The sequence below is a fragment of the Citrus sinensis genome, chromosome 6, assembly GCF_022201045.2.
Source record: "Citrus sinensis cultivar Valencia sweet orange chromosome 6, DVS_A1.0, whole genome shotgun sequence".
Lineage (NCBI taxonomy): Eukaryota > Viridiplantae > Streptophyta > Magnoliopsida > Sapindales > Rutaceae > Citrus > Citrus sinensis.
This window is the reverse complement of record NC_068561.1, coordinates 17,116,477-17,130,097: the sequence shown is the minus strand read 5'-3', so window position 1 is coordinate 17,130,097 and position 13,621 is coordinate 17,116,477. Positions and strand designations below refer to the sequence as shown.

At 35.6% G+C, this 13,621-nt stretch overlaps 2 protein-coding genes across 2 annotated transcripts; one reads left to right on the top strand and one right to left on the bottom strand.

Annotated features, from left to right (window-relative positions):
• The first annotated feature begins 1,678 nt into the window (after positions 1–1,678).
• LOC107177433 (transcription factor bHLH87) lies at positions 1,679–2,349 on the top strand. Its single transcript, XM_015531207.2, has one exon. The coding sequence runs from the start codon at positions 1,687–1,689 to the stop codon at positions 2,194–2,196; it is 510 nt and encodes a 169-aa protein (XP_015386693.1). The 5' UTR covers positions 1,679–1,686; the 3' UTR covers positions 2,197–2,349.
• A 1,413-nt stretch (positions 2,350–3,762) lies between these two features.
• On the bottom strand, positions 3,763–7,881 carry LOC102620171 (receptor-like protein 6). The gene has a single exon (XM_006481016.4). It carries the CDS (start codon positions 7,456–7,458, stop codon positions 3,943–3,945), a length of 3,516 nt encoding a protein of 1,171 aa, XP_006481079.1. The 5' UTR covers positions 7,459–7,881; the 3' UTR covers positions 3,763–3,942.
• Positions 7,882–13,621: the final 5,740 nt, after the last annotated feature.

Genomic DNA, 13,621 nt, shown 5'->3' with positions numbered 1-13,621 from the left:
AAATTGTACGACGTTTAAAATGTGTTCATCAAAGGGGAACAAATTTTAATCTAATCTTTCACGAAAAGAAACCCACATCGGATTGGTGTCTCACATTAGGCCTCTTCAAAGCAAATGCATGAAATCAAGCAGGGTTGGAAATTGGAATTTCCAGTGCCGTTTTCGCAAAAGTAGCAAAAGAAAGGCCGGTGGGGCTATCACGATTGGGTTGGTTGGGCAGTGGATCTAACTTGAATCTAGCACCGGTTCAAAAATCAAACGAATTAAAATTCCTCCGAAATTCACTTGAAAAGCAGAGCCCTCGATGATATGACCGTCCGTGAGCTCCTTTCTTTTTATCTTATTAAAAGACTAGTAATCGAGGGAAAATATATAGTTATTTTATTCACTAAACAGTAAGTAAACCTCAGATAAAAAAAGGGCATTCTGTCGTACCATAATTAATAAAAACCCGGGAAGGGTTTGGTTCCTTGGATTTATACACACCCGTAATAATCATACATCTATTTCGAACTTGGAGAGGAAGGCGAAGGACCCCCACAATTCCTTATTTCTGTTCAATTTGACAAATCGTAAAAGACGAATTCTCTCTCTTTCTTCCCGTCTTGTTAAACATTGCACTCACAAATTGTGGGGGTCAATTGGTGTGGGCACCTAATTGTCGAGAGAGAGAGTGTACAATCAAACTTTTCCGCTGCACATCGTAATTATTTTGTTTGTTTAAAAAAATTTCAAATTCTTTCTTCCATGAAGTAAATACTGAGTTTTATAACAATACAAATCGACTTAATATTGTATTATAAGTAAATATTGAGTTCTATAACAATGTAGAACTGACTACGACTTAATATTGTATTATAAATAATTTATGACAGTAAGTAAGTTGGATCAATTCTATAGTAATAACTATAAGATTATAGTAGAATTGTAGATTTAATATTTATCATCAGTACTCTACTATCGAGCTGATTTAATTTAACCGAACCCATAATTTTTATATGTTATTGTAAAATTGTTAGAACCATGTCTAAATAGCTTTAATATTTACCATCAAATATCTAATTAGTTCGGAATAATTAGTCAGACCAACAATTAATTTGAAGGAACTTTTCCCTCTCACATGCCACAATATATACGATAAACTTAAACATTTACGTATTGAACCCAATTAAGCTTCTGTCCCCAAGACTAACAACCACGCATCCTTTATCCTCTACTTCCTTCAAAAATTAATGAATGCTATGGTGTCGAATAAATTTAAAGGGACAAAAAAAGTAGTGTTTTATTAAATTTGTATCTATTGTTATTCAAAGTTACCCTCTAAATGAAATTTCATGCTTAGTTCTTCAACTTGCCACTTTATTAAGCGATTTACTAGTTTTGTTGTACCCTACCGTTTCTAAAGGTTAGCGAGAGAAAACAAGAACAAACTAAGCTAAGAGGGCAAAGCCAAAACCTTTTTGCGTACAACTTAATTAGTCTACATGCTGGTCTACGACTGTAGGTAGACACCCAAATCCTATGCCAGAGATATTGGCTGAGTCATGTGACGACATCTCTCGTCTATTTCACCATCAAATTAATCGACATGCCGCATGTTACTTTCTCTCACTCTATATATATATAAACATGTCTTGTGATCTTTGACACCCCACCTATTATTGCAAGTTGTAGCTGCAGGAAACAATGGAGTATGTTAATGCGAAAACATTAGCAAGCGGCAAGGGGAATAAGAAGAAGAAGAGTAGTGGAAGCAAAAGCAATCCGATGAAGCTATCAACTGACCCACAAAGTGTTGCCGCAAGACAAAGGAGGCATCGAATCAGCGACCGGTTCAAGATCTTGCAGAGCATGGTTCCTGGAGGAACTAAAATGGATACAGCCTCAATGTTAGACGAGGCCATTAACTACGTGAAGTTCCTGAAGGCCGTGATTTGGTTTCACGAAAACATCATCAACTTCGCCGATCATCATCATCACGAATATGACCCGCCGGTTGCTTTCGGTCAGCTTCCGGGTTCCTTTCCTTATTCCCCGGAGAGTCTCTACTCTAGCATTAACAACTTAGCCGCAGCCCCAGTACCGCAACAGGATTCCATGCAAGCTTCAGAGACGCAACCTTTTCAGGATTTTAATGTGTTCCAAGGTGAAGAGTCGGAGACATTAATGCATTTGGATGGCTTCATGAAATACTAGCTAGGTCTTTTTGCCTCTTTATGATCTACGTTTATGTTAATGTTAAATGTGGTCCTTTTGTAAGTGGCATCTGTGATGGTGGGAACTTATCTAGTATTAACTTGTTATTGTATGCTTAGCTATCTTGAATCAGTTAATATCTATGTATAAATGTGGAAACCTTAACAGGATCGGTTAGTTTGGTCGCCCCAGATATGGAAATTATCTATATATAGGTATAGTGGCGCTCATCTCATCATCTGTACTACTTTAAGCCTTGAGGGTCCAGCTTCCAATCCATGACCATTAACTAGTTCTTTACCCTATGGAAATTTTGATACTTCTTTCGTGCATGTTACTTATATTGAATGCACATGCACTTGTCTCATACTCATATGCATGTTAATAGTCTTATATATATTTTGTGTACGATTAAATGAAAAAAACTGTTTATTCGAAGATCAACGCAGCAATGATATTGTTACGAAGGGAAGTGGGAACCTAGCTTGGCTAGTAATCAGTCTAAAAAATATACGTTCTGATAAATTCATCTTGATGCACGAACGATTCCCTGGCTCCGCTGAGAAAGTGAAACAGAAACATGGAGAGGACAAATCATCTGCAATAAAATATGTTAATCAATCCAATCGTGTTCTGGTGCCAACATAAGTGAATTGACAATAGTCTGATAAAATCACGTGATGATCAATATGATGAGTCATGACTACCGTTAGATCAGAGGAAAAAAATAATGATGCTTTTATAAACTGTTGTACAAATTTTCTCATAAATTTTGAGGGGGTGTTTAGATGGTATCAGTGAATTGGTTGGTTTGAAAACATGACAAGGTTTACATAATTATTTTCATACTTTTCAACTAATCTCTTCGTATTTAGTAAGGCACCACTTCAAATTATATAACAAATTTTGTATAAAAATTTGTCGATATATCATTATTGGAAAAAAAAAAAAAATTTGTTCTGAAATAATTGCCATCTTCACAGTGGATTCACAACGTTTGTTTATAGGTAACCCGCACGTAAACGCATATAAACAATGATTCCTTTTATGGGTTGGTAACTTAGGAGAAATTGGTCCAATGAGTTTAAGCCCATTAAGGCCTTATAAAGCCAGGCTTTGAATGTTCTTTTGTGGTCAGCCCACCACGAGGCCCGTTTACATAAAGTATTATGTTTTATTAGAAAATGAAAATTCTCCACTTTTAGAAATGAAAATTATATATAACATGCAATTACTTTTCCAACAAAAAAAAAAAAAGAAAGAAATAAAATGACAATTATATATCACATTCATTTACTTCTCTTTATCATAGGTGGTGAATAATTTTTGGCGCCAAATTTTTCTTTCTCTGGACATTGAATGATGCGTTTGGATTCTCCAAGAGAGAAGAGGGATTGCATTCTGGCATCCAAATGTCACGCATCAGCAGTACTGCAAACTTCAAGCTTTTGGTAGATAATATAAATTTCAAGGATACACTGCACGCAGTAGTTTTATGCGTACTGGCTGTTTGTCAGAATTCCTGAATGAGTAAAAGAGGCTGCCCCCGCCATGCTTATAAGGCAATTCAAGAACCGAAACTGATACACTCATTTCATAAATCAACATTACAAGATCATCCGTTCATGTTTTTTCTTCTTCTTTTTCTTTCCCCCTCATCACTCTCATACAAGGGTTGATGCTCTGTATATCTATCTATCTATCTATCTATGTACAAGACAGAATGGAAAAGAAGAGAAGAAAATGCTAACTGTTATCAAAATGTGCCAATGAAGAAGATGAAGTTGATGTTGAAGAAGAAGAAGAGGCAGTCGGGGAGTTATGGCATGTACATTTAGGATCATGAATAACCTTTTTCCTTGTGATGTTGAGTTTAGAGCAGAACACACAGTAACGCCCGCGGACTCCTTCTGTTTCCATTTCACCCTGCTCCTCGTCATCGTCGTCGTCGTCATCATCTGTGAGTTCGTCTTCTAGGTTTTCCTCTGCCTCAAGACTCCTTTCATAAGAAGTTTTGTATGTCAATCCCAGCATTGGCAGTGTCACCAGCAGAAGCTTGTCGATTTGAACGTCATACAATTTGTTTGCTTTCTTGGAAAACATTAGGGGAGCAACAATTGCTGCTGAGCCTACCCCAAACCCAACACCCGTGAGTATAAACTGCCAATTGAATTCCTTGTTTGAAGCTGGTTCTGAAGGTTGCAACTTACTGGAATTTGTTTTGCAATCATTCGTAGCAGGAAACCCACATAAGATGGAACTTCTGCAATTATTCAAAGGAAGCCCACATAATCCTTCATTGCCTTCAAAAGAAGTCGGTGAAAATGATTGGAGTTGAGTGCTTACTGGAATCTTTCCCACTAAGTTATTGTGTGAGAGATTCAGAAAAGAAAGAAAAGTTAGGTTTGCAAGCTGTATGGGGATCTGCCCACTCAGGTGGTTCATTGAGAGATCCAAAGACTCAAGCTGTTGCAAGTTTCCAATTGCTGATGGGATGGGGCCTGTCAAAGCATTTTGTGACAAGTTCAGACCATAAAGCGATTTGAATCTTCCTATCTCTTCTGGTATTGGCCCGTCAAAATTGTTCCTAGAAAAGTCAATGGACGTGAATATACTTAGGATCTTCACTAATTCCATCTCTAGACCTTTGCTGGTGACTGTCACTACATCCTGATAGTACCTATTATCTAACCGCAGGAACTCAAAATGGAGGTGTTTGAAGTTTGATTGTGCTTCATCTTCATCAGACATCATTGCCTTCCAGGTGGTTATGCATTTCTGGGGGACTCTTCCACCAAAGTTGTTTGAAGCTAAGTCGACAATTTGAAGCTTGGGCCAGGATTTGTCATTCTCTCGACAAGTAATATTCCCGTAAAAGCTGTTTGATCGCAAAACTAGGACACGCAAACTTGAGATATTCTTTAGCCAGCATGGAAAGGTATCATTGATCTTGTTATTGCCGAGGTCTAGAACCTCCAACTTTGTGCAACTGGCCAAGGATTTTGGAACCTTCCCACCCAGTTGATTTCCATTGAGATCAAGAGTTTGTAATGCACAATTTCCCGGAAATGTAACAGATAAAGTGCCACTAAGTCTGTTTCCCCGCAAATTTAGAACACCAAGAATCTCACTCATTTCGATCAAACATGTTGGCATTTTCCCACCCAACTTGTTCTTTGACAGGTCAAGAACTAATAGATTTTTTGCTCTGCAAAGAGTTTCAGGGATGACTCCTGTGATGTAATTGTTTGAAAGGGAAAAAAAGATGGTGAAGTTCATGGAAGTACCAATGTCGTCTGGGATGGAAGAAGTAAAATTATTGTTGGAGTAATCTACAAGAACTGCGGATGGTGGTGGGTAAGGTACGTTTCCTTGGAGCTGGTTGGAACGTAGGTCAAGGACAGTTATGAGACTGAGATCAGAAATACTAAAAGGTCGTTGCAGACTGCTCAGCAGATTGTGTGACAGATTTAGATATTCTAGACCACCATTACCAATTTCCCAAACCCAATTTGGTATTTCCCCTGAAATTTGATTGTCTGAAAGGTCCAAGTTAAATAGTTTTGATTGACTTTTAAGATTAGGAATCACCTTCATTTTGCAAGAAGCCAATCTCAGTTTGCTAACATGTGAGGGGAAGGAAGAATCACTACTGGCATTCACTGTCAAGTTGTTGTATGAAAGCTCGAGTCTGGTAAGATTGCGAAGCATCTGAATTGCATCTACCTGTACAGTGCCATTGAGCTTGTTAGAAGAAAGAATAAGGATTTTAAGATTTTTGAGTTCAAAGATGGACATGGGAATAGGCCCTTCTAATCTGTTGCTGCTTAAATCAATCGTATCAAGTGCAGAGGAGGATGCATTTGAAAATTTGGGAATTAGTCCACCAAATTTGTTGTTGGCAAGATGAAGCTGCTGCAGTATTGGAAGTGAAAACAGAGATCCTGGGATGCTTCCATTGAGTGAATTGTAACTCAAGTCAACATAAACAAGATTGGAGAGATGTTCCCAGTCTGTGGATGAGATCGCACCGGGCAGAGCGTTGTACGAGAGGTCTAGATGGGTGAGATTTTTGGACATATGTAGAGATGGGATTGGACCAACAAATTGGTTAAATGATAGGTCCAGATAAACTAGTTGGGTGAGATCGGCCAATGAGGTGGGAATTGATCCACTGAAGTAGCAAAGTGCAAGATCTAATCTCGACAAATTTTTAAGGTTGCCTATGGAATCTGGTAGTACACCTGAGAAGTTCGTGTTACTGAGCATCAGGGTTCGAAGAGAGCTATTCTTGGGAAAATCAGGCAAAGAGCCCTGAAGTAAACTGTTGCCTGATAAGTCAAGCGCCTCGAGTGTGTGTACCTGTAATATCTTTTCTGGGAATGTCCCGTTCAACCCACTACTACTGAGGCGCAAAGACGTCAAATTAAAGAAATCAGCCAAAAACCCTGGAACTGGAGACAACAGATCATTCTGATCCAAACGAATCACTGAGAGTGACTGAAGTTTTGCGAGGGAGGGATGGATAGGGCCCGAAAGATAACAGCTGGACAAGCTCAAAACACGCAGTTTAGGCACCAAAGATGATAGAGCCTGACACCATTCAATTCCAGGAGCTGATATATTTACACCATCAAGAGACAGTTCTCTGAGCTCTGTGAGGTTCTGAAGGAGCCTACTTAAATTCGGGTTCTCAAGTTTCATGGGAGCTCTGAAGCGGTACAGACTTGACAAATCAAGAGTAACCAACCTTGTCATCCTTGAAACCTGAATTGGAATCTGCCCCACGAAGCCAGCATTGGAGAGATTCAGATAAGTCAGATTTGTAAGGCTGGCTAACCTGGACGGGATTTGACTTCCATTGAAGCTATTGTAAGCCAAATTCAGTCTCCGAAGATGCTGAAGGCTGAAAAGACCAGTAGCATTCTCAATTCCACCGGAGATTGATTCGTTGCTCAAGTCAAGACCAATGACACGACCATCTCCATCACAATCTACACCGCCCCAATCACAACAATCTGTTCCTTGTCTCCACTCCACCAGATTTACTGATAAAGAAGAATGGAACACAAGACTGTTCTTCGTTTGGAGTAACAACAACTGCTGATCGCTCTGACACTGGCCAGAAACCAAAACCACATCGATGCCGAAGGCAGTCGCCAAGAAGGGTATCAAGAAAAGCCATGACAGTAGTAGAATTCTCATCGGAATCAGTGACTGAAAACACCCATATAACTGAAACTTAAAAGGAGAAAACAACATCCGTGGCCACCACTTCTTCAGGAGGGGGATGCAGATACACGAACATAACCATTAACCATTTGTTGCTTGTAGATTCTAACTTAAGGCCGCCCAAAAACTTGCCTCAAGTTTCCAACGGGACGGCAACCCGAAAGTACAGAATTAGGGAGGCAGAGGCAGATTGCAGTACAGGAGAAAATTGAACGGTCAGCAAAATAAAAGCCGTCAAAGTAAGACAACGTGTTGTTCATATCTTATTGATTCTTAGCTGTATTTCCATAAATTCTTTATTTTTTTAATATGATGATGGAGCACTAATCTGAACTTCTTTGTTTACCAAGAAAAATCAAACCTACCTCTGCCAATTTGTCAATATGTAGTTACCGGTTGATTAATGATTATAATAAAAAGGAGCTATGTCTGTCAGCGGCAGTGCATGAGTCTGAGTTTGTTTAAAATGTGGATTAAGGGTAGATTTCTTGCTAATTGTCAGCGGCAGTAGGTTTTTAAAATAATAGTTAAATTGTAAGAATTAAAAAAAAAATGCTTACGAAATTTTACCGATGGTAACGTTGTGCATTAATCGTGAGGTTGTGTCCACATGGAACACATGGTATTGTCAATTTTTTAATGGGGCATACTACTGATTACTGAATGATAACAAATCTTTGTGAATGTGGGCACCTCTGCGTTACTAGAGTGAGAAAATTTGAACGGTGAACGCCGGGATCAAAGAAACAATTTTAGAATTGGTGTGAAAGCATTGAGCCTGCCATCGTGGACCTTGAAAAACAGTGAACATTGACGAGGTCTTTATTTTTTTGTTTTTGTTTTTTGTTTTTGGGTTAAATAATAATAAATTCGAGTTTCATAATTACACCAGTCACTGTGCCGCCAAATTTTGTAAAAATTTACGTTGCATCCCCCCTTTTTTTACATTTTCAAATGGTGCTTTTAAAATTCAAAAGACGTTGAATTTGATGCGTTGTAGATTTAATTAGAAGGCATTCTTCTAAAATCAAAAGGAAGTGAAAACGTGTTTGACATTCTATACATAAATAAATAACTAACTATTTCTTTTTTAAAGTTCAAAAACAGTACATAAGCTGTTGTGTGTGAAAATTGAAAAGCACACACCTGATTCCATGCTTCTTAAAAAAAAATTGGAAGTAAGGTTCATCAAAAATATTTTTTTTGTCATTTATTATTATAATTTTTTTTTGGTTAAATGAAAAAATCCATGTAAACTTTCATAATTCATAGATCTTTTGAAGCCATTTTTAGCAAAAAGAACCTGATGAACGCAAATCAGATTGACTTGTCAAATATAACGAAGTAATTGGAAGATTGTCAGTGATTGCTAGCTTCCATTCTAATTGAAGTTAGCCTTTACTACTTTTCAAATACTCATAAATGTAATTGCTTTATAACATTGACCTTTTTTTTTTATGATGAATAAGAAACACACCCTTTTCTCTGCTTCCTCGCACAGGGGTTTCTTCGTTGGCGTAATTCGTTGAGTATTGTGTTGCTACTTTCATATTAGGTTAATGCTAAGTTACATGCATGTACCTTATAACCCTCTCACATGAATAGTGAGTGGACCCACATCATTCACATAAATAGTGAATGATGTGGGTCCACTCACTATTCATGTGAGAGGGTTGTAAGGTACATGCATGTAACTTAAAAGGATCCTTCATATTATGCGTTGCCATAATTAGATTTATACAGAAACTTGATTGAACGGCTGGCTGGGAATGAATGTACAAAGCCTGATCACCGATTAAATGGCATAATTAATCGCCATTTAATTACAGATAAAACCAACCTAAACATGCCGATGACTAATTTTCCTTGAGACAGGCCCCACGTACCCTAGTTTTCAGTGGACCTACTGAATTATTTGCGCCAACGTCTTCTCCGGTTTCTATCTGCCCATTAGCATTAGGTAGAAAAATAATTTTGCCACTGACCCAGCGGACTTGACCTGACTCGACTCGTAAGCAACACAATTAAATAACTCGTACGCAACTTATGCCTGGATTATATTATGAATTTTTATTTCTAATTTTTTTTTTAAAATAAAACCAAAAGAAGGCCGTAACATTGGACAGCCGAACTCTTTACCTGCGAATCTAATTACTGTGTTATCAACATTAGCACTCACTTTTTAGTTTTTATGAGTGGGATTACAACTAAGGTACTTGTCGGAGTGGGAGTGAGGAGTGTGAATTCCTCTCACTCCAGCGTTTACTTGCTTAAAATGACCACGGATTGGGGAATCCCACTCCGTGGGCCCTACTCATTTTTGGAGTGGGGAGTGGGAGTGGAAATCCACTCCCACCTCTCCCCTTTTTACCCTTTCATTTTTAATTTAATTTAATATTTTATAATTAATAAAATAAAATAAATAATATTTATTTGAATAATAATATTATATTTAACTAAATAATAATTTACATTGATTCTAAGTTAAAATTATTTTAAAATAATATTATTATATTAATATAGAATTAATAAATATAATATTATTATATTTATTTTAAAAATAATAGTACTATATTTATTTAATATTAATAATAATAAATAGTTTATTCTAAGAAAATATTAATTTTGTACTAAATAATATTATATTATTATTTTATATAATAATAAATTTAATATAATTATATTAAATAAAATAAAATAAGGTTTCATTTTATCTTAAAATTAATAATTTATTGTTCATAATTAAGAATATTAATAATTATAATAAATTTACAAATATAATAAAATAAATATTATTCATTAAATATATTTTTTATTAGTTTTGTAATTAAAAACTATAATTCTTTAAATAAGGATAAAATTATAATTTGAAACTATTTACTCCCAATCCAAGACAAAGTAAACACATAAATTGGATTCTGATCTCTATTTCATGCTTCCATTCTAGTGTAAGTAAACAATCTACTCCCACTTCCACTTCACACTCCTAATCCAAGAATTCCCACTCCTCAAAATTCCCGCTCCAATCTAAAAAGTAAACGCAGCATAAAAATAGTCTGTTGGGTCAACTAAAGAATCTATGAAGTTCAAAGTCCCATTTCCCATATTGTGAAATTTTGGCAGCCGAAAAGAGAAAGGGGATGCAAATGCAATGGGGAAGACAATGGACCTTGGTGGAAGTCCCACTTGTCTGCCACAGTTCGCAGAGTGCAATTAATACTACTAATGCACAAACTTTAGACGTTTCATTTATTTATTTATTTTTGGTGGCGCGGGAGCCTATGCTATGATCTCTATTATAAAAAAATATTGATGCTACTTCAAAGTTGATCCATGCATTCTCAGCATTATTTGCTCTTTTTTTTTCCATTATATTTTGATTGTGATAATTAATTATTTTGAGCTCACACTAGTTACTAGAGTGTAAACATCAAGATGCATAAAAGAAAATTTCAGTTTATTAATTGATAGGCGAAGGGTTTGACAAGATACTCCAAGCTAGTTAGTGTTGTATGTCACCTCGTTGATTAGATATTATCTGACGATCATTTCGCTACACGACAAACAAGTGGGTTTATAAATTATACCAAATGGCAAACTAGGAGCTCAAATCATTTTACCGAATTCTAATCTTTCTCATTTAATCTAGATTGTATTGTTTCTTTTCATTACATGAGATTATTGCTCAAATTACACCTTATATCACTAATTTAGATTGTTTGAAATAAGCAAAATTTAGTTTTTTTTATTATATTAAACCATTCAGTATCTAAAAATTAGATTAGATCCCGACTAATTTAAATTCGAGTTGAGTAGGAACACTAGAGCATTTAAGCCGAGTAGGACCACTAGGGCAACAAAGCTCTCCCAACAAATATTTAACGCAGTTATATTCTCAAGTCTCGAATCGAGAACCTTAGTTAACTTAAAACAACCTCATGTCAATTGATATACGCGCTTGTTAGTAAATTTAGGTTTCATTAGTAGAATATAAATACCACCCAAAGTATTAAAGACAAAGAAACAGCTTATTCTGAGTGTTTTTATTAAAGGATAAAAACTTTGAAATCAAGGATTTTTTTTTTTTGTGCAAGAAAGAAAAAAGAAAAAGCACTTCAAAAGTGAATTGGAGGACTTAAATTAAGGATGGAATTTGGCAAAAATTCGACAGATATTATGGCAGTAGCCATTTGTGTTTGCTCCTCTTATCAAGAGTTTCGAAACAACATATTGTAGACCCAATTCTAAAGCAAATTAGAGGTCTTCGATGCCAGAATTTGGTCAGACTTTTGGCAAACATTGCAGCAATAGCCACTGGTTTTGGTACTCTCCTCAAGAGTTAGAAAACAACCTATTGAAGACCCATTTCTAAAATTAGAGGCGTTAGAAGATGGAATCTGGCCAAAATTTCGGTGAACACTGCAGGAATACCCAATCAATTTGCTTCTTTTCTCAAGACTTTTCATGTTTAGCTTATCCGGAAAAATTTCAAGCTATATTTCTGTTTTATGATAGTGGTGCTTTTAACACCTTGTTAATATAATGATAAAAATTCTCTTCCATTAAAATTACATTCGAGGATAAACACACAAAAATTGTAATGAACAATCTATATTTTCTCCCATCTCTTTTACTTACACAGGTATACCATTTTTTTTCTCTCTATTGCTGCAAAATGCAAACTCTTCATATTTATTATTAATCTATTTTGTTAATTTTTTTTCAATTTTTGACTCTAACTATTCAATCGGTTTACGAAAATTTAAAATAACGCATTTCTCTTTTTCTTTATTTTTTTGATTAATTTTTATAATTTTTGGGAAGCTATTGTTTTTTAGGTCTGTAGAGAGAGAAAGTTTGAAGAAAAAAATAAGGATAACAATTCTTTAAAAATATATCACCCCTAAAGTTATTTATGTGAAGGGTGAGGTAAGAAGATTTTAATTTATTTTTTTTAGAAGAATTTTTAGAGTGAAAAAACAGCTAAAAACTATAGAAAAAAAATAGATAGTTTAGAAAGAAAGGGTGTCGTTACTTTTCAGTATTAGAAGAAGTATAATTCTAAAATGGGTTTTAAAATGGAGTAATGATACAGCCACAAACTCTTGTACAAACTTATTTTGTACAAACTGATGTGGCATGATAAGATTGGTTGAATTAAATATCACTTGGCCCACATGATTTATTTTTATTAATTTATATTTTCATTCAACCAATGAATTAATGCCACGTCAGTTTGTACAAAATAAGTTTGTACAAGAGTTTGTGGCTGTATTATTACTCTTTAAAATGATAGTTGACGTGAGTTTTCAAATAAATAATAAAATCTCATTTAAAGAACTTTTTGGTAATATTTTAGACGTCTGTCTCTATTTCTGAGGCAAATTAACTTTATATCATTGGCCTGCTTCTAATGTAGATACTCCAAATTATGCTTTCTGCTATTGCCACCAACTCCAAAATTTTTATAAAACTGCAGGAAACAAACAAACACAGTGAGTTAAACAAATAAAACCAGTAGGTGAATTTACCGTAGCAACGCAAACAGCAATTGAAAATGACAATTGAAAAACAGACGAAAGAAAATTGCGAGTGCTCTGTGTGCGCAAAAACAGAAAAGGGAAGATGCCTTTTTATACTCATGTGGGTAGGTAACAGCAGCAGAAGAGGGAATGTGCCTTTTTATACTCATGTGGGTAGGTAACAGCAGCACAAGAATTGAATTTTGGAATTAAAATCATGCCATGCAAGCTTGGGTATTTTGGGCTGACATTCACGTACGCAGGACGTGCGGATGCACATGAGTTTAATCAAATTAATCAGGGATTCGCACCCCCCTGCGCATGCGCGTGTAGAGAGAGCTTTTATCCTTAAAATTCTTGTTTATATATGGTTAAGTGTTTATATATAAATACTAATCCCTATGCTTCTTTTTCTCATGTGGGATAAACCTCATTTCCTTTCAAATTTCCAACTTCAAAGGTGAAATTTGAGAGACAATTTCTCATTCACCCAAGCACCATTTTGAGAAAATAAACATATACTTTTGAAATATTAACGGAGTAGAATCCGAATCTCACAAGATTTCCCACTTTTGCTAAGTGTGACCCACTCAAAAGCCCTCAAAATAGCATGATATGCTATTTTTTCAACAAAAACAACACCATTTGTGCATTTCTACTTCAATCTTTAA